The sequence below is a fragment of the Pistacia vera genome, unplaced genomic scaffold (assembly GCF_008641045.1).
Source record: "Pistacia vera cultivar Batoury unplaced genomic scaffold, PisVer_v2 Contig435, whole genome shotgun sequence".
Taxonomy (NCBI): domain Eukaryota; kingdom Viridiplantae; phylum Streptophyta; class Magnoliopsida; order Sapindales; family Anacardiaceae; genus Pistacia; species Pistacia vera.
The window spans coordinates 564,255-583,114 of NW_022196263.1; the positions used below are offsets into that span (position 1 = coordinate 564,255).

The 18,860-nt window shown below is 36.0% G+C and overlaps 4 protein-coding genes and 1 pseudogene across 6 annotated transcripts; 2 read left to right on the forward strand and 3 right to left on the reverse strand.

The window, feature by feature from the left end:
* Nucleotides 1–360: 360 nt before the first annotated feature.
* Nucleotides 361–1,282, forward strand: LOC116143996 (secreted RxLR effector protein 161-like). The gene is made up of 3 exons (XM_031429443.1): nucleotides 361–873; nucleotides 1,029–1,084; nucleotides 1,126–1,282. The coding sequence occupies exons 1-3, from the start codon at nucleotides 361–363 to the stop codon at nucleotides 1,280–1,282; spliced, it is 726 nt and encodes a 241-aa protein (XP_031285303.1).
* A 507-nt stretch (nucleotides 1,283–1,789) lies between these two features.
* LOC116143975 (loganic acid O-methyltransferase-like) lies at nucleotides 1,790–3,285 on the reverse strand. 3 transcript variants are annotated; one of them, XM_031429424.1, is made up of 3 exons: nucleotides 3,153–3,285; nucleotides 2,421–3,077; nucleotides 1,790–2,110 (listed from the first exon to the last, which is right to left on the reverse strand). In XM_031429424.1, the coding sequence occupies exons 1-3, from the start codon at nucleotides 3,261–3,263 to the stop codon at nucleotides 1,850–1,852; spliced, it is 1,029 nt and encodes a 342-aa protein (XP_031285284.1). In that variant the 5' UTR covers nucleotides 3,264–3,285; the 3' UTR covers nucleotides 1,790–1,849. The 3 variants fall into 3 exon arrangements, with proteins under 3 accessions (XP_031285284.1, XP_031285283.1, XP_031285285.1); XM_031429423.1 differs by having other exon boundaries at nucleotides 1,790–2,131; XM_031429425.1 differs by having other exon boundaries at nucleotides 1,790–2,131; nucleotides 2,421–3,072; nucleotides 3,153–3,272.
* Nucleotides 3,286–6,743: 3,458 nt separating this feature from the next.
* Nucleotides 6,744–10,403, reverse strand: LOC116143980 (annotated as a pseudogene).
* A 252-nt stretch (nucleotides 10,404–10,655) lies between these two features.
* LOC116143997 (agamous-like MADS-box protein AGL61) lies at nucleotides 10,656–11,471 on the forward strand. Its single transcript, XM_031429445.1, has one exon. The coding sequence runs from the start codon at nucleotides 10,869–10,871 to the stop codon at nucleotides 11,469–11,471; it is 603 nt and encodes a 200-aa protein (XP_031285305.1). The 5' UTR covers nucleotides 10,656–10,868.
* A 650-nt stretch (nucleotides 11,472–12,121) lies between these two features.
* On the reverse strand, nucleotides 12,122–18,760 carry LOC116143939 (vacuolar-sorting protein BRO1). The gene is made up of 8 exons (XM_031429382.1): nucleotides 17,950–18,760; nucleotides 15,590–16,540; nucleotides 15,091–15,180; nucleotides 14,759–14,827; nucleotides 14,031–14,171; nucleotides 13,562–13,610; nucleotides 13,116–13,219; nucleotides 12,122–12,940 (listed from the first exon to the last, which is right to left on the reverse strand). The coding sequence occupies exons 1-8, from the start codon at nucleotides 18,646–18,648 to the stop codon at nucleotides 12,392–12,394; spliced, it is 2,652 nt and encodes an 883-aa protein (XP_031285242.1). The 5' UTR covers nucleotides 18,649–18,760; the 3' UTR covers nucleotides 12,122–12,391.
* Nucleotides 18,761–18,860: the final 100 nt, after the last annotated feature.

An 18,860-nucleotide genomic window follows, 5' to 3' on the forward strand; every position in this document is an offset into this window, starting at 1 on the left:
CTCTTGCATAAATCCTTATATGGGTTGAAACAGTCCGGCCCCTAGGCAGTGGTACAAGAGGTTTGACACATTTATTGTGAGCATAGGGTTTGCTAGAAGTAGATATGATAGTTGTTTTTATTTTGCCTTGAATGAGAACATGCCTATATATCTATTACTGTATGTGGATGATATGTTGCTGGTTAGTAAGTCTAAGTCTAGAATATATGAACTGAAAAATAAACTCAGGTATGAATTTGACATAAAAGATTTAGGAAATTTTAAGAAATCCTAGGAATTGTTACAACCAGAGATAGGAAAAAATGTGAGCTAAAAATTAGTCAACATTCATAACTTAAGAAACTGGTAGAAAAGTTTGGAATGGTTGATTCCAAACTGGTTTCTATACCTCTAGCCAACCACTTTGTGTTGAGTAAAACCCAATGCCCCGAAACTGAAGATGAATTGATAAGAATAGAATCTGTCCCATATGCTAATGTAGTTGGATCTGTGATGTATATTATGATAAGCACTATGCCAGATTTATCATTTGCCATTTCTATGCTGAGCCAATTTATGGCTAACCCTGGTAGTGAGCATTGGCCTGCTCTAAATTGGGTTTTAAGATATATTAATAATTCACTTGATGTTGGGTTAGAATTCTATAAAAGACATGCTTCACTTGATTTGGTTGGGTTTGTAGATTCAAATTTTGCAGGTGATAAAGACTCAAGAAAATCATCTACCTCCTATTATTTCACTATCAGTGGAAACTGCATAAGCTGGATGTCTCAGCTACAACCAGTAGTAGCCCTCTCATCGACTGAAGCAGAGTATATTTCCATTGCCGATGTGTTCAAAGAGGCCTTGTGGTTGCAAGGGATATTATCAGAGGTAAGTTTGATTGAGGGGAAGGTAATCATCTACTTTGACAGCCAAAGCGCAATCCATTTAAGAATCTAGTTTATCATGAAAAGACAAAGCATGTAGATGTTCGCTTTCATTTTGTAAGGGATTTAGTCACTCAATGAGTGATTGATTTGAAAAAGGTTGCCACCGAAGACAATCCTGTAGATAGGGGCACAAAGATTGTCACTCTTGCCAAGTTCAAGCACTGCTTGAACTTATTGTTTATGAAGTAGGCAGGGGTGGCAGGAGCTATGAGAGACTTGGTTATGAGCTTGCTGCATTAAAGGAGTCTCAAGCCTTCAAGGTGGAAATTGTTGAAGTAAAGGCTCGCATTGGAGAGTTAGTGGAACGTTGTCGTTTTGGGGGCTTAGCTGAATTGGATCCTGACCATTGATCCAACACCAATCCAATGGCTGAAATCTCACCTTCATGTTAACAGTATAAAAAGAGACAAATATCAGAATCACCCAATTTCTCATTCGAAGCTTTTCTCTTATTGTCTCAGTTGCTCTCTACTTGCAATTGTGTTCTAAAATTTGGTTGTAACTTGTGAGGATCTTGAGTGATTAGGCATTAGTCATTCGATAAGGGTGTAATTTCTCTTATTCTAGGGATTCCGAGTTTTAGTCTCTCTAAGGGTCAAGTTACAGGTAGCTTCAAATTGAAGAGAAAGATTCTTGTGTGAGTTCTTGTAAGATTTGTAATCATTGATACACTCTTAATATTAGTGCAATAAGCTCTCCCATTTCCAAAGCTCAACGTGGATGTAACTTGCTCAAATCTTGAGCAAGTGAACTAGGGTGAACCTTGGTGTTTTTGTGTGTGATCTGTTGATTTGTGTGAGTTTGTGAGTTGTTTGATTCTGGATTAGTTATTTCTAGAGTCATTTTGGTAACTTGGTAGTTGTAATATTATTTTACATAAAAATTTATTATAGATATTTGTACAAAATACTCAATGATCATTTAATGCGGTTGAGAAAGACAAATAAGTCAAGCATCGGCATGTAACTAGAATCCAAGAAGAGGCCATGGTCGATGAGTTTGTCTGTGTAATGGTTGAAGAGCTCTTCAATGAACTCATGGCTTCCGAAATGTTGCTTAATAATCCCTTCAAATCCAGCTCTCATAAGCAACGCAAACTTCTCGACAGTTGGTCTTGTTATGTCTCCCATGGGGCGTTCCATTTGCTCCATTCTCTCAATCTTGAAGCACCCATTTCTCTGTATCAATAGCTCCATCTCCTGCTTAGTTGCAAAGTAGAAGGGCAGGTTGAAGGAGTCCACTTTTGCTTCTTCCACAAAACCCTGCCCAAAAATAATGTAAAGTTCATAAAATTTATTTTTTCTTGGGTGAAAATTTGAGATCCCTCAGACAAATCGTTATTCTTTAATCACTTATCATTATATGTAATGAAAAAAGGTTTTGAAACTTCTCAAATGATTTGTTTAATAAATACTTCCAGGCCATGCAATTGAAGATGAAACAAGTTTCATGAGTAGAATTATTGAACAACTAATTATATATCCATACCCTCTTGGCGAGGTCCATTAGGCAAGAGCCCATAAGTTCCAAATTTGCAATCAAAGAACAATTTGAAGGATTTGCTCCATGTGGTATGCATGGAAGGAGAAGAGCCATGAAACCTCCAGGGACAATCTCCATTGCTCTAGCTCTCAAAAACGACACCATATCATCAGCAAACTGAGATGCATAAGCCTTTTCAACATCCTCACTTCCATCTTGAAGAATCCTCCCTTTGTTCCATGCAAGAGAGCCTTGGTCTTGAACTTCATCCGGAGCTTTAGAGAGCCATTGAATCGAATAAGAAGAGTGTACAAAATGCAATGAGGCCTTGGGAAATAAGCTTCCATGAAACGTGCCAGGCACACCAGCAGCAAAATAGTTTCTGTCAGAAGGAAGAGACTTGAAGAGAGTGTTGAAATCATTCAAAGTATGGTCATTGAAAAAGACTTGAAATTCTATGGTGTTAGGGTTCAAGTTCTGGGATTGGAAATTGAATTTTATGGCTTCTATAATATTTTGGATGGTCAGAAATGTGTTGGGTCCAACCGAACATCCCAAATCTGCAATGTTGAAGGAATTTGAAGAAGAACAAAGCAGCTTCACGTCAAGCTTCTTGGTGATCTCTTCGTATAAAAATGTCTTGGCTATATCCAGTCCTCTTTTCTACAAAATTGAAAATAGTAGATATTATTCGTCTTAAGTTTAGTGTAAAAACGTTTTTCATAGAGAGATTGATACCTGATATAAGCTGGAATTATTGGCATAGCTATAAGGGCCTTCTCCACCATTCATGGGGTAAGATTTAAGTGAAGCTGAAATGGAGTTTGTCTCTTTGTAATTAGCTTCCATATTTCTCTTACTTAATCTCTTCTTCTCTAGCGAGCTCTTTTAATAATTAAGACCCTAAAGTTCAACTAATTTAGAGATAAATTAAGCTTCAATCATGGAGACGTGAAATATTTAATTTACACCAATTGGATTCGCATTCATGAAAAGGACAAAATACTTCGATTTGATGGTCAATCAAGATCTTTAATTTGGGCCATAAGCAACTTTTTCTTTTGACATCTATAATTAGCTTTCATATAATTAATGCTTATTTAATAAGTATTGTATATTAATTCCATTGTAATCCACTCTCTTTAAGTATGCAAGAACGTTAGCTCGCTCGATTGGGTGAATTACTGTCAAGTAAATATAGAGCAGTTATTATTATCAGTTTATAATCTTTTTCCGTAGTCTTGTTTTGTGTTCCTTGAGTCAGGGCTAATTATTTTTTTCTTTTGCAAAAATAGATAATACCACGCCGTGTTGTTATGGGGATTTAATAAGATGCTAACAAATTGTAAATTCACATAAAAACGAAAATAAAACAAATAAAAAAATAATACACACAAACACAAGATTTATATAAGAGTTACGATCCACTTTGTTGTTGTTGTGAAGAAGAAAAATTACAAAAGTTTCTCGCAAGCCTCATAAATTGACTCTCTCTCACTAAACATCTTTTTACTAACTCTTATTTTTTAATTGTGGTTTTACCTTCTATTCTATTCAATTATCTAATTCTAGGATTTAAACACTTTTCATAGATAATACATGAGATACTATTCCTAATAGAACTTAAAACTCATATCCTAATAAGAATTGTATTTTAATCCCTAATACAATTATATTCATAATCCTAATTGTATTTCTAAAGAAAAACAATTTTACATAGAAATATATTAGAAAAATTCATGTCCTAATATAATATTAATTTAGATTGAATTTGACTCCACAATCTCAACACATGTAATACGTTTAATTAAATAATTTAACAATAAAGCTTTTCTTGGTTGTTAAACGATTAATTAAATAATTTAACCATAAAGCTTTTCTTGGTTGTTAAACGTGCTTGTGGACAATTAAATTGAAGCACGTAATTTAAGGATTTAAATATGTAATTAATTAATCATTACCATCAATATTATATTGATATTACAACCAAATACCAATCGAAATACAATACTTTCTAAAAAGCAAATTTATGGATTTATATTTATGATATTATAAGTTGAATAATATCTTGAAAACAAAACAAAAGGTGCTTTGTGGATAGGGATGGCCACGGGCCAGGTTGGGGTCGGGGATCCCTATTTCCGACCTCAACTCAAAAGTCCAAGGGGATTCTCTGGTCTCGGCTCGAAGTTCAAACAGAAAATTCGAGAAATCCCTGAATTAGGCCCGATCCCCAAATTCCCCGTTTGGGGATTTTGCATCTTAAGCCTATCTTATCATTTTCTTCGAATTATAATGTATATCATCCAAAAAGAAATTAAATTTATAATGTATATATTAAACATGAAGACCATCATAATAAATTTATAATATATTACATTATATTACAAATTTATAATCAAAACATAAGAAGCCAAAAGGACCCCACATCTGTACAGATAATAACATATTATATATAATGTATAATGTATAATGTATAACTTTTGTTTTACATTATACATATATAACATATATGTATTATGTATATTAAATAATACATTACATATATATAACACATATATTATATATATGAAAAGATACATTATACATATATAACATATTTATTATGTATTAAAAATATATTTTTTTTAATCTATTATTATTTATTACTCATTTGTAAATGGTTTCATAAAATACTCATACAATTATAATTTGTTCTTGTATAATTTATGACTTCATTGATTGATTTTCAGCTATTCAAATTAATATAGGATTAAATGGTTAAAATTAAACCTTACTACAATATATATATAGGGCCGGGGAAGTCGGGGAAGTCAAGGCAAGGATAATTCGGTGACGGGACAAAACAGGTGGGGGTCGGGGCGAGACTAATCCCGTCCTCGAATTCGTCGACTGTTTTTCAGCCTAGGCCCGACCCAAACTGAACAATTCGGGGAATCTCCGTCCCGTTCGGGTTGGGCCGAGCCAAGTCCCAACATGGCAGGGATTATGCCCATCTTAATTTGTGGATCTTCAAATCAAAGAATAATGTTTGTCCTCTTCCACTATATTAATGAAAGAGAATCCATTTGTTTATAATATTTCACATCAATTTCCCACCACCTCCATGATAGAAACTTATTTCTTTGTTTAATTAATCTCCTTTTGTCTCTTGTTTCTTGTTCGAGAGAGAAAACAATGAGAAATATACGTATACTTAATTGATATGTATAGAAGCTAGATTTGAGACGAAGATTCGACCTAATATAGTAAGTTAGTTGAGTGTCACGAATTGGGAGTTTCACATTCAAAACGCTAACTCGTTAGGTGGAGAGACTTCCTTCTTATAAGCTCAAGACTTTCTCAATGCACTTCCGATATGAGATCCGTGATATTCTTCCCCACCCAATCCTGTGAAACTCTCAACCCGTGACACAAGGTAAACTGAGAAAACAAATAAGGTTATTCAAGTGAAATTAAACAAAAAAAGGGTTCATATACAATAAATAATTGAGGAACTATATATTAGACATGAGAAGGAGATTTAATTATTGAGGAGGAAGTGTGACCTTAAAAATAAGATATGTAATGAACCTTTTTGAGATTTTCCCTGCACGGCCCTGAAGATTATAAAAATAGATCGATCTATTTAAATTGGATCTAATTCATTTTGGTTAAAATAATTCCCTCAATTTTTTTTTTTTTTTAATTTTCTCTTCACTTTCTCTCCGTTCAAATGTTATCGTTCCACTTATATTAAATCTTAAAAATCATTGAAAATTTTTCTTCCTCGCATGGATATTATCAAATTTTTTTTTATGGGTATTTGAGGTATCCAACCTTATATTGAAGTCTGCCTAATCCTCAGAGCCATGGAATACTTTGCAAGCCTAATAGACTAAGATAATTACACAAATATAGTGCATACCTTTCCTGGGACTTGAACACAAAACCTCTGAGTATAATTAATCTCACTGATTAAAGGATTTGTCATCCAACCACAAGGGTAGAGGTAATATTGTCAAATTTTTCGCAGAAGGCAAATTCATAAACAAGAATAGTTATCATGTCACACCCTTTAACAGCCCATAAAAGAATTTGGTTAACTTAATTTTCTCAGAACATGATTCTATAATACAATTTTATCGAATCAAAATTTGATAGTAATGTAGGACTGGAACACCAATCATATTAGGAGCTCCATCATTCTAAAATTTATCTTCATTACTCTTCTGACGTGATCACATCAAAATTTCAAGCCAATGAAGCATCCTAATCTCACCAATTGAAGCATCTAAGACGACTGTTGAAAATAACTATCCACAGCAAGAAGCATACCATCAACTGTAAAATCAATAACATCTTCTGCTATGTGAAATAATCATGAAACCTTTCTAGCTAGGTTCTTATATCCGCATACCACACATCTAAGTATAACTGTCCCTGTTGATGGATCTGGCCTAATGTCAAATGTAACATCAAGAAAATCACTGATGCTTTTAAGTGTTTCTATTCCATATGGTGACAGCTTTCCAACACGAACCTTCGAAACATCTGGTTCACACAACGCACAGAGAAGAAATAACAAACCCTACAAACAGAATATAACAACTATTATGGTCAGGTGTTGTAACGGAAATATAACTAACAGAACACATCACTGACAGCATTTCATTTCTTTTTCGTCCGGTTTCTCTTTTTCTCTCTCCTTTGTGTCAATAACAGGAATCAAAGCTAAAATGTGAGCTAATCCTACAAATTAATGCAAGCCTTATATCACGTTGCTATGATGTTGAAGGCACCACATAAGTATTAAAATGCTGGCTTAACTAGATAATATTTCAGCTTTATTTTGCAAATGATAAGCACTGCTGAAGATATATATGAGAACCCCACTTTATACTAATAGCCATAGTAATTGTCAAGCTGAACACAATGTTTTTAAGGTATATATTTTTATGAAAGAACCCAGTTTATGAAAAAAGGAGCTGAGGGAAAAACCTTTGTATTGCGTCCGAAAAAAGGGTGCACTTCTACTACAAAGGTAGGTAGTTTGGCATTATGGCTATTCCCAGTATTTTGAGAGGATAATAGTTTTGCAATATGGCTATTCCCAATATTTTGAGAGGATAAAGCTATTCCACATTATATAATGAGAAAGAAGGGAAAATAAGGTTTATGTTCTTACTATGGCATCCTTCAAGAGAAGTCCTCCAATAATAAAAACAATTCAAGACAGGCTGAAAAATTATTAGAAAAAAGAAAGGGGGGTTACATCACATTAGCCTTGCTTCTTGGAATGCTATGGAGCCAAAATTTGGAAAAAAACAACTAGTTATAAAGGTTAAGGGGAGACAACATAAATTAGAGTTAAAAAGGTATGTAAACCAAATGGTTTCCATCAAAAGACCACAGGACTGGAGGGATGGAAGAAGTTGAGAATTAGCCTAAAGTCACAAATGATGACTTAAAGTGCTAAATTCCTAAGTCAACTTATAATTCAAATCATTCAATTCCGATCAATAGAGAAATGGAAAGAGATCCTTCAGAATATTTCATCAAAATAATGAGAAAAGTCAAAAGATGTAAAGATACGGGAGTAATTTATATAACACAACCTGGTGTGTCGAGTCTATGACTCCATCTTTCTGAATCTCTTCAAGAAGAAATGAAGCAATGTCCTCACCAACATTCTCCGGCGGCATCAACTCCTCCTTCTCATCATTATCAATTTCACCTACTTCTCCTTGTGCATAAGATACTGCAGTATCAGCAGAAATGAAGCAACCAGAAGTAGTTTCTGCAACCAGTGAAATTCCATAACCAGGTGACCTGCCATCAAATTGCTCCTCTTGATGAGATAAGTTGTACTTAGCACAATAAATAAATATATGTATACCCTAAAAGAAAAAAGGATAATATCTAAAGCCAAATGAGACCATACTTTCCAGCTTCAGGACCAGCTTTATGATCAGTAAAGATGTGAACATCTGGAAGCGCACGATTGAAGATTCCACGAGCAGCATGAATCATGTTATTTTCAAACTGAGAAGACACTCTGGTTGAGTAGGTGACCCCTCTAATCCTTTAAACCATTCCTTCATCAAGCCAATTAACTGCCTGTACAAAGAAAAAGCATAAGAAAAATATACAAAATAGATAGCCTCCCATAGATTCTTATCTTTTTTTGTCAGTCTTTTTTTAATTTCATGCACTTTCCTTTACCCTCTTCTATCTTGTCTTTTGCTGTTACTGTTTTCAATGTACTGTGCACCAAGGTTATACCTTGTAATCTTTTGGAAAACATTCTATTTACAGTGTACTACATTAAAATTCAAAGGCTCACCATTAACTTATCAATAACTGGAATAGTCACAATAACTGGTCCCTCACCATGAGGTGGAGATCCACGACTCTCTATTTTCAGCCCCAATCCTTCACAAGGAACTCCAAAGCGCTTCAACATGGGTAAGGTAGTTGAATGGAAAGTATCCACACATGGGTCCTTAGAATCATTTGTGATTCCTGAAACAAAAAATAATAATACTTGAAGAAACACCCTTTTAGTGACAAATATCACTCTACAAGTGATTTACAACAAGAGATATATATCCACATACATTGATTCAAGTTCCATTTAAAGGCTAAGAGCAGAAGCTTCTAATATAAATGGTGCTTTAGGTCTTGAAATTTCTATAAGTTTAAACTCTACCCCTTACTTTTTGACAAACTTTGAAGTGTTTGATTATTTGTGTTAGAATATCGAGTTAAAGAGATATGATTACTGCATCCATAAATGAGATAAAGTCTAGGGTGGATGTATTTGTAAGTTAACCTTGATATATGAAGCAACATCTACAAATTTGTTCAATGAAAAATACAAAGAAAAAAAAAAACAATATAGACACCTGCAAAATCTCTAATTTCATTAAAGAGCATGTGTTTATAGTTCTTAAATGCCTTAGGATTGTTAAAAGATCATGAAAAATTACATGGAATCAATGTCTTAAAAAATCATGGAACAATCTGCTATCCACAGAATTTATCTAATTTAATGCATAATCTATCTCTTTCACTCATTATATTTTACACAAATAATCACTAAATTGTAAAATTTCACAACAAAGAAAAGAATAGAGTTTAAACTTTAAAAAAAAAAAATTGTCTGCGAAAAATTCGATCATAATTGAACTTCTTCCTCCTAGGCAGCAAGTAACTTCACCATGTCTGGAACTTGAGGACATCAGTTAGAGTAAAAAGCATGGAAAGCAATATATAGTTCGTCATACACAAATATATGGAAGTAAATTAGTTTTTCCTTTTGTTCTCTATCACCGTATAAGTCAAAGCAAAAGTTCCCATCTCCAAAGTAACCTTTGCATTCATTCTAATATTTAGCGATTAAATCATAAGCATAACAAACATTCAAAAACAAAATAGGCAAAATCGGTTTCTTAGCAAACAACCCAATTACAATCAGGGCTCCAAGAAATACCCAACAGACCTACTAACACTACAGTCATGCACTAAATTTCCCCCTCCCATCACTGTTCCCGGTTTGTACTTCATTTTTGAACCTGCCCATAAACATTCAATCATATCAAGCCACTCTATAATACCAAAAAAAAAAAAAAATCCAACAGACTTCGCAGTGCAAATTAATAATTACCCGTTTCATTGATTTCAACAACACAGTCGTCACAGACTTTCTCGAGGAGGCAGAGGAGGGAGACCTCATGAGGGCGAAGGCCAGGCCACCTCTCCTGGGCGCGGATGTCCTCTATAAGAACGGGAGTGCTGGTGAGCGTAGCCAATACCAGTCTCTGTCTGAAGCTCTGGCTTCCCTTTAGCCTCTTGTACGTTGTTTTCCCCATTTTCACGGAAGAAAGGCAGCTATGTGTTGGCAGAGCTGGTACCCACGGAAAAAGGTGAGATGGGGCGGCTGTTAGAGAGAACAGCGATACAAAAACAGGCGCGGCAATTAGCAGCGGCGGTGACTGGAAGAGAGCGGGCGGCTGAAAACAGCGTCGGCGTAACTGAATCTGGGTGGTTGGCGAAGACGAAACCCGCAAAACAGATGATCGCGAAGCGAGGACAGCAGCGGCGACGGCTGCGGCGATTAATTTAAAAGGGTTTAAAAAAGGGAAATCAATAGAATTTTTTTCCTAACTGATATTTGATAACAAAAGTGGCAACATTTAACGAGTTGTTTTTCTTTTTCTTTTTCCATTTTTTTTTTCAATTAATCCTTATTTCCTTGTTCTCAAAAAACTCTTTATCTTAATGTTCTCGAACTTCCCTATTCTTATATACTAAACCAATTCCCATAAAGGCTCACAATTTCTATATCTAAATACATTTAGAGAATCTCCACTCTCCAAAAGGTGCGCTTTTCATTTTTGTGCATGTTTCTCTCTGCAAACAAACCTCGCTACATACTTTTCTTTTTAACAGTTGTACTATAAGTCTATTACAATGTCCTCGTCTTCCCCGGAGCGGGAGCCAGAGCAGACTGGAGTAAAGAAGAAACCTAATGGTACAGGACGGAAGAAGATTGAGATGAAGAAAATAGAGAAGAATTCAAGTCGAAAAGTTGCATTCTCGAAGCGACGAAAAGGTTTATTCAAAAAGGGTAGTGAACTTTGCCAGTTATGTGATGTGATGATCGCTATAATTGTGTTTTCTCCGAAAGGGAGAGTTTATAGTTGTGGCTACCCGTCTGTTGACCGTGTTATTGACCAGTTTCTGAGTGAAGAAGATGAAGAACAACAACAACAACCAGAAGATCAAAATCAATACAATGTGGGTGATGAAAGAGGGTCTATCATTTCCTTATCACACGAAGAAGAGAATTTTGATTGTGTATCAGAGAATTCCGCCGAAGAAGAAGAAGACGAAGAGGAGGAGGAGGAGTATTGGTGGGAGGAGGACATAGAAGGCTTGGAGTTGGAGGAACTAGAGAGAAGGAGGGCTTGTATGGAGGAGTTGAGAGACAATATGGCTTCATCACTTGAGGAGATGATGGGGCGTAGATTTTGTGAGAGGGACCTTCTAGGAAGTGAGAAGGTCCCTCGTTAGTGAAATTTAGGTTACTTACAAGGTTAGAGATTTAATTCTTACTTAGAATTAGATGTCATCAAAACTTGTTGACGGAGTATTCGGTTTTGTAAATCAAGAACATGTCTTGTTCAATGGAATATTCAAATTACCCAGATCTTCAATTGTATGCCATAATCATCATTTTATGCCCATCCAAAGGAATATTGCATAACTCTTTGATTTTTGGTTTTCTGATTTATTAGATGGAGGACTATGGAAGTTGAAGATGTATTTATTTCATCCATAAGGAACAGCTGTTGTGGAACATGGTTCTTCTTCTTCTACGAACAATTTTGTTTTCTCTTCTTCTACAGACAATTTTGTTTTTGAAGGAATATTGTTTCTTCAGAAATAGTCATTCTTTATTAAAAGAACGATTATTCTTTTATAAGAAAAGGTAATTTCTTTAAGAACGATCATTCTTTTATAAAGAACGATCATTCTCTATGAAAGAACGACTGTTTCTTAGATGTGATAGGACTGCTGTGACAGTATTAGGTCAAGTGTCATATCGAGGTTATATCGAGGTTATAAGAGAGCGGAATTGTAAGAGAAATTTGTAAGAATGGGTTGTTGACGTAATATTACTTAATATGAATTGGGTTTTTGCTGCTGAATGTACAAAATGATTGAGAAAAAAACAGTATTTCATTCACAGAAAATAAAAATCTGTATCATGCATAAATCTGAATATTATGAAGTCCTCACTCCTCAGGCTATACAAAAGCAATATCAACAGCCAAAAAAGAAACAACACCATACACAAATGTAGAACCTAGCTGTAGTGCTGTACCCGAATCATTCCACTGGTGGTGGAACTAAGTTCATCGTCCAAAAATTAAACATTATATCTCCGAAAAAGAAAAAGAAAAAGAAAAATAATAATAGATGCTACACAATTATTGCTTATAGTACCCACCTTGGTTAGGATACGTGTATGGAGATGGAATTGTATAAGGAGGTCGTGGCTGAGATCCGGGTTGTTGTCCATGGGCATTGTAGTAAGGCCCCCGCCACCCTGGGTAGGCAGGTTGGCCATAGTCGTGGCTTGGCGGTGGCTGTTGTTGTGGATGTTGAGGCGGGTAGGGAGCAGCAGGTGCAGGGGGTGCATGGTAAGGATGGGATTGCTGTGGGGTGCCATAAGGGGGAGGGGGGTGGCCATACCCGGGCATAGTTGGCTGCTCTGGAGGCCGGTAGTAAGGACTTTGGGGATGAGGCATGGGTGGTGTGTTTGGAGGTTCTGTTTGCGGCGGTGCAGTCGACCTCGGAATTTGATGAGGAGGTGGTCCTACTGAAGGGTAGCTGCCATCGTAAGAAACAGAGGTCTTGCGGTCCTGGAAACTGAGACCTGCCATGTGTCTCTGTACGTCATCGATCATTTCTCGACACTGGATATTTCTGGTCATAACAAAATCGCTGCATTGTTGCTTGACATTTGTAATTGCGTCCTGCTCATCAAGTGAAGACATGTGAAATATCCACAAAAGTAAGCGGGTTCACACAACACCCGATTATTTTCATCAACAGTGAAAAGAGGAAGTAAAATAACATCCACTTCAACAATTTGAGGATACAATGACTCCAAATATTACAACCTTAAGCAAGCAATAAGCAATTTCTTACCTGAAGGGTAACATAAAACTTTAATCCCTCGTTAATGTTCTCCTTAATTTCACGATACTTGGCTATGGCAGCTTGAATTTGCTTATAACACTTCTCTCGGGATGCTGAGACAAAAAGAGAGAAATGAACAAAATCAAAAGAAAATAACAGTACTTACGCTATAGATGAATACAGCACTTGAATGAGAAAACGCAAACTAACAGCATAAGTAAGACAAGGAAAATACAATTTCGGATATAAACCAAACTATAAAGACCTTCTAAGTATATCACTGACGTCTAGGGAGGCAAAAAAAACCTCAAACATTTGAAAGAAGGAGATATAAAGGTGATTTTTGGCAATATCGTATTAACACACAAGCTGATGAATATTAAAAAGAAGCTCACAGAATTCTCAATCAGGATATAAATAAGCACAGTGCCAAATAAGAAGCAAAGGAAACCTACCTTTGTAGTCTTCAAGATTAAAAATGGCAGAAAACTCCTCATTTTGAGCCTGGACAAAAAATACAAAAACCATTTGTTTACACATGCTGATTCTAGAATTAGGTCTACTAAAAAATAAAGATGCGAAACAGAAATTCCACATTTGCAAATAGAAAGGGAATAGAATGCCATTCACTTGTTGTAGGATGATTGATTCGAAGGATACAAATGAGGAAGCTCTAACATCTACCAATACATGAAGAAAATTATGACATGGAAAAGACAGTCCCTGCAGTTAGCCACTTATTATGTCTACAGATCACGCTTTTCCAGATTATATATTCTAGCCACCATTAAAATCTTTTACGTCAACAGGCATTGATTCCCATGAAAACATCAGATATAAATCTAGGCAAATGTAGAGGTTTTTTGAACTTTTGAAATGAGTGCAAAGCAAGTTTAGAAAACCATGGTAGAAGCCAGAAATAACCTGAATTTGATACAACAATTGCTCTTGTGCCTCGATATTATGGGCAATGTCTTCACAAATACGATCATACTTCGATATCTCCTTCCTGAAGAGATCCTCATATGATCCAGTGATTGTCATCAACTTTGTTAGTATGTCATCCTGAAGCCACCATATATATAAATAACATAAGCCAAGCCAAGTATACACTAGAAGTAACATCACTGGCACAGAGATGTTAATAAAAAGAGAAATCAACGTATGATATTTTCGCTTCATACATGTAAAGAAGCCTCTGAAATGTACTATAGAAACAAATGCAACAATTAATTTGCAACAAAGAAATAATCACCCATGATCAAGTATCATGAAGGAAGGCACGCCACATGAATTTACTAATAGAAAATGAACAATAAGACAATCCTACCCATATGGCATGTTGGACTAAGGGAGCATTAGAATCAAGGAGTCTCACTTTAATAAATTAAAATTTAGAGAACAATTCTACCAGCAAGTTACACATAATCTCCAAGCAGTTGCAAGTATTACCCAAGTCACCAAGATACAACAAAATTAATGTTCAATGTTACAAAAGAATAGATATTAAGCCATTGACTCGAAGATTACAGGTTCATGCAGATTTACTGAGTATGCCGATGTTTAAGGAACTTCAGGAGAAAAAAAAAGAGGAAGGTTACATTCAATCAAGAAGTTAGCAACAACATTATTGCCAAATAAATTAAGCAGACCTTTCTTTTCATCTCTTTGAGCATGTCTTCAAGACCTGCCCTTTGAGCCCCAAGAGTCTCCAATTGCCTCTGCAAACATCAAGCACAGTCCTGAAGTTAATTGTAGTAAACAGAGAAATCTTAATATCACTCATTGCTAGTGGACTAAAATGAATGGTTTCTACAATCAAAATTAATGGGCCCAGTGATTAATCTTTTTACCCTATTCTTTTTTGGTTGAGGTGGGAAAGATGGGAGGAAAACTACAAATATGGTATGTAATATTAATAATACAGAAGTCATAACAAATTTAGAACATGAGCCCAAGATTTATGATGGAAATTAGAAATTACCAAGCTCTGCTTCAATCCCCCCACAATAGCATCCTCAGTCGCATCCAAAGACATTATTGGCTTAGCCAGAGTTGGAAGAGCAGATTCTATCTGAAAAGAGAGAAATCCAAATATGTCAGGACACACGTAATAAAGCCACAGGAAGAAAATTTATTGTATTTAATTTTAAACCTATAAAGAAAATGTCCAATTAAAACAGCCAACTCGAAAACCCTTAAGCTGATCAAATATCCAATTGAAGCATAATATTTGAAAATGGTTAGTGAGTAACCAAGAAAGACAGAGAGTAACTGCTTTCAAGGTTCTTATTAGCATGCAAATTTCATCATATGCACTAACACTGTTCAAAATTTTAAATTAAATAAAAATGAAGATTGAAACAAAAATATTGCCAAATGATTATTTGCACCCTGCAAGACCTATAGTATAAGGATGGAACAGAACTAAATAACCTTAATTACGCACATTAGAACTACAGCAAATGGTTAGAGACACATACTGGACGACGATCAAGGATTGACATGAGTGCAGCATTATCTCTGACTGAACGCTCAATTCGAGCATCACTTTCTGCAGCCTGCTTTAAGTTACCTGCAAATCTATTTAACCTATCCAGCAAATTCTTCGTCAGAGTGCTGGACTGCGGCCTAGTCCATCTTGTTCCAAACTGGCTTCTAAATTGAGCATCTTCAGTTGCTTCTTTCTGCAAAAGTTCCTCAGTTTGGACAAGCAATTCCTGGTTCACCCTCTTCAGATCCCTAAGTTGCTGTAACTCAGCTTCCAAACCAGCCGGACCACCACTGATCTGCACAGCTTCCACATCCTCTTTAAGATCCGTAGGGAGAGTCATATTCCCTTCCAAGGCAAGAATAGAATCTGGCAGGTCCATTTCCTTCAGCCTCACTCGAGTTAGTTCGCTCCCTTGCTGCAATCTCTCAGCTTGTGTCCTGATGACATTGTCAACCATTTCAGTATACCTGGAAAGTGCCTTTGCACTACTATCTGGAACAAGACTTGCAAACATCTTCTCCTTGCTCGCATCGAGCACCTCATTCATTGACATTGGCTTCACCATGGAAAATGCTGGAAGAGGTGGTAAAGAACTGGGGGAGGGTACCCTCATGAGGTAAACTCTATCATTTTCCTTCATAGCTCTCTCAAGATTGCGATTAAGATTGGCCTCTAACTTGGTCATTGCATCCAAAAGTTGCGCTGCAGCACCCCTCGAGGACTTCTTCGCCTCAGTTAAAGCACTAATGCCACTCTTCAACCGTGCAATTTCTTCTGCAATCTCTTCTTTCTCATGCAGCTCTAAACTATACCTATAGCAAGCTTCAGCATAGAAAAGAGCAGCTTTAAGCTGTACATGAGAAATCCATCCCTTATCAAAATGATCCTTCAGGGGTGCAACAATCAATGCTGCTAAAGCTTCCTCATAGTATAGCCCAGCCTGCAATTAAACACATCATAAAACAAGTTAAACAAGTGATCAAACCAGTAAACCCTGAGTAGAGACAGTCTTACAATATTTATGGCGACACAATCAACAAAAAACATCACCTCAAATTTGATAAAATTCAAAGTGATCAACAATTTTAACAACAGTTTAGGAGTCGCATAAATATGGGAGTTTACTCAATCATTCAGGCCCATGGTTTGCTCTCACAAGTTCTAGATTCAATTCCTAAAGATCACATACAGATTAAAATCCATTCCTTTTCTAGAGGCCCCAGTCTCAAACATGAGTCAATAAAAATCAAAATAAAAAATAAGAAGTTTTGGACCACAAGTAAGCTTGGATAACTAGTTATTGAGAATTTCAAATTCGCTTTACATTCCATAGCATCTTAATATACTAAATCTCACAAGTTATTAACTACAAAATCCACATAAATATGCAATTTTTGTAAATAAATTTAGATAAAAATTACAACATAAAAAACCAAACACCAATATCCCCCACCCTTGCTAAAATTTTTCCTTCTTAAATCACCAAAAAGGCCATCTAAATTTAAGTCAACTTCATGCCCAAGCAATGCCGGTTCAACAAAAAAGTTCCACAATTCATAGCTAAACCATCACACTATTAAAAAATGACAGTATATAACAAATTATTTAACCAAAAAAGCCCTGACATCGCAAGGCTAAACGCAGAATTTCACATTCTACATATACTACTGTTTATCATTACCTCTCATCTTAACATACTAAAACTAACAAGGTTATACATCACAAAAATCCACATGAAATTTGTAATCCTTCTAATAGCAATTACATACAAAATCACACTGCAAAAACCCAACACCAATATCCCCTCATCCTTCCTAGAAAACTTTCATTCTTAGATCAACAAACACCATCAAAACTTCTATCTAACTTCATAACCACACTAGTCCTAATTCAACAAAAACTTCCACAATTTATAGCTAAATCATCACACTTCTAAAATTACTCAAAATTTACTATTAAAACAAACAAATCAATAAACTAATAAAACCTTAAACCTCACAAGTCATGCACTACAAATTCCAAATAAATATACAATCTTAATATCTAAATTTACATAGAAAATCACCATATAAAAAATAACCCTTAATCTTCCTAAATCTATTCCTTTCAAAAAAAGAAATCGACAATTCACCACTAAATCATCACAGCAATCACACTTCTAACATTACACACAATTCACCATTAAAACAAACAAATCAATAAACTAATAAAACTTTTAATCTATATATTTACAACATCTAAACTTTCGTCAAACTGTTCCATAATTCACGACAATTCACAATATAAAAAAAATTATTAAATTAATTAATTAACCAATCAATCAATCAAAGCTAAATAAAAGGCACTAACTTGTCTAGAAATTTTAGCGCAAACACCAGGCGTACTCCCTTTAGCAATCGTATTCTCAAACACACACTCTTGAGCTTGAGCCAACATCAACCTCTCCAACATTCCCGCGCACTCGAGGCCGACGTCCACCGTCGTGGAGCTCCCCATGCTAGCCTTCGTCGACGCATTATCTCTCAAATAGGCAAACGCCCCAGCCGCCGTGATGAACGCGTGCGAGGCTTGACGCCGCCCCTCCACGGTCGTGCGATCAAACGACAAACCAATCTGACTATACACTGCCCCCAAATTAAACAACACCGCCGCCTTCTCCAGATGAATGTTCTGCTGACTGGCCTTCTGCTTGGTCTTAAACGCGTCGTACCACAAAAACGTCAGCGTATTGATATGGTCCTTGTCGGGGGAGATGGGGAAGCGCGTCTCTACGAGGCAGAGGGCTTTGAAGTAATTTATGAAGAGATCGCGGCGCGTGGAAGGCGTGGGGTCGGTGACGCGCTCGATGTCGGAGCGGAGTTGCTTGAGCGTGAGGAGATCGTCCTCTAGATTGATGGCTTCGCGCTCGGAGTAAGTGAGGGAAATGAAGTTGCGTAAGGGACGGTAGAGGTCGATTGATGAGGTCTTCTTTTCGAAGATGGCGAGCATGATGTTGGTGGTGGCTGGGGAGCCGGCCGAGGAGCCGGTGGTAGGCGATGACGTGGACATGATTGAAGATAGTAAAATCGGAAGTTGAAGGAGAAAGATTGAAAGAGGAAGATGATGTATAGGTAAAGAGTGTATTGACTCGGGGTTTTTTTTTTTTTTTTTTTAATTTTGTTTTTGGGTTTTATTTATTTGATTTTTCTTATTAGCGAAGTAAACTAAAAACAATACAATATAATATAATATAAAGATTATTTAATATTTCTTTTTTAAGT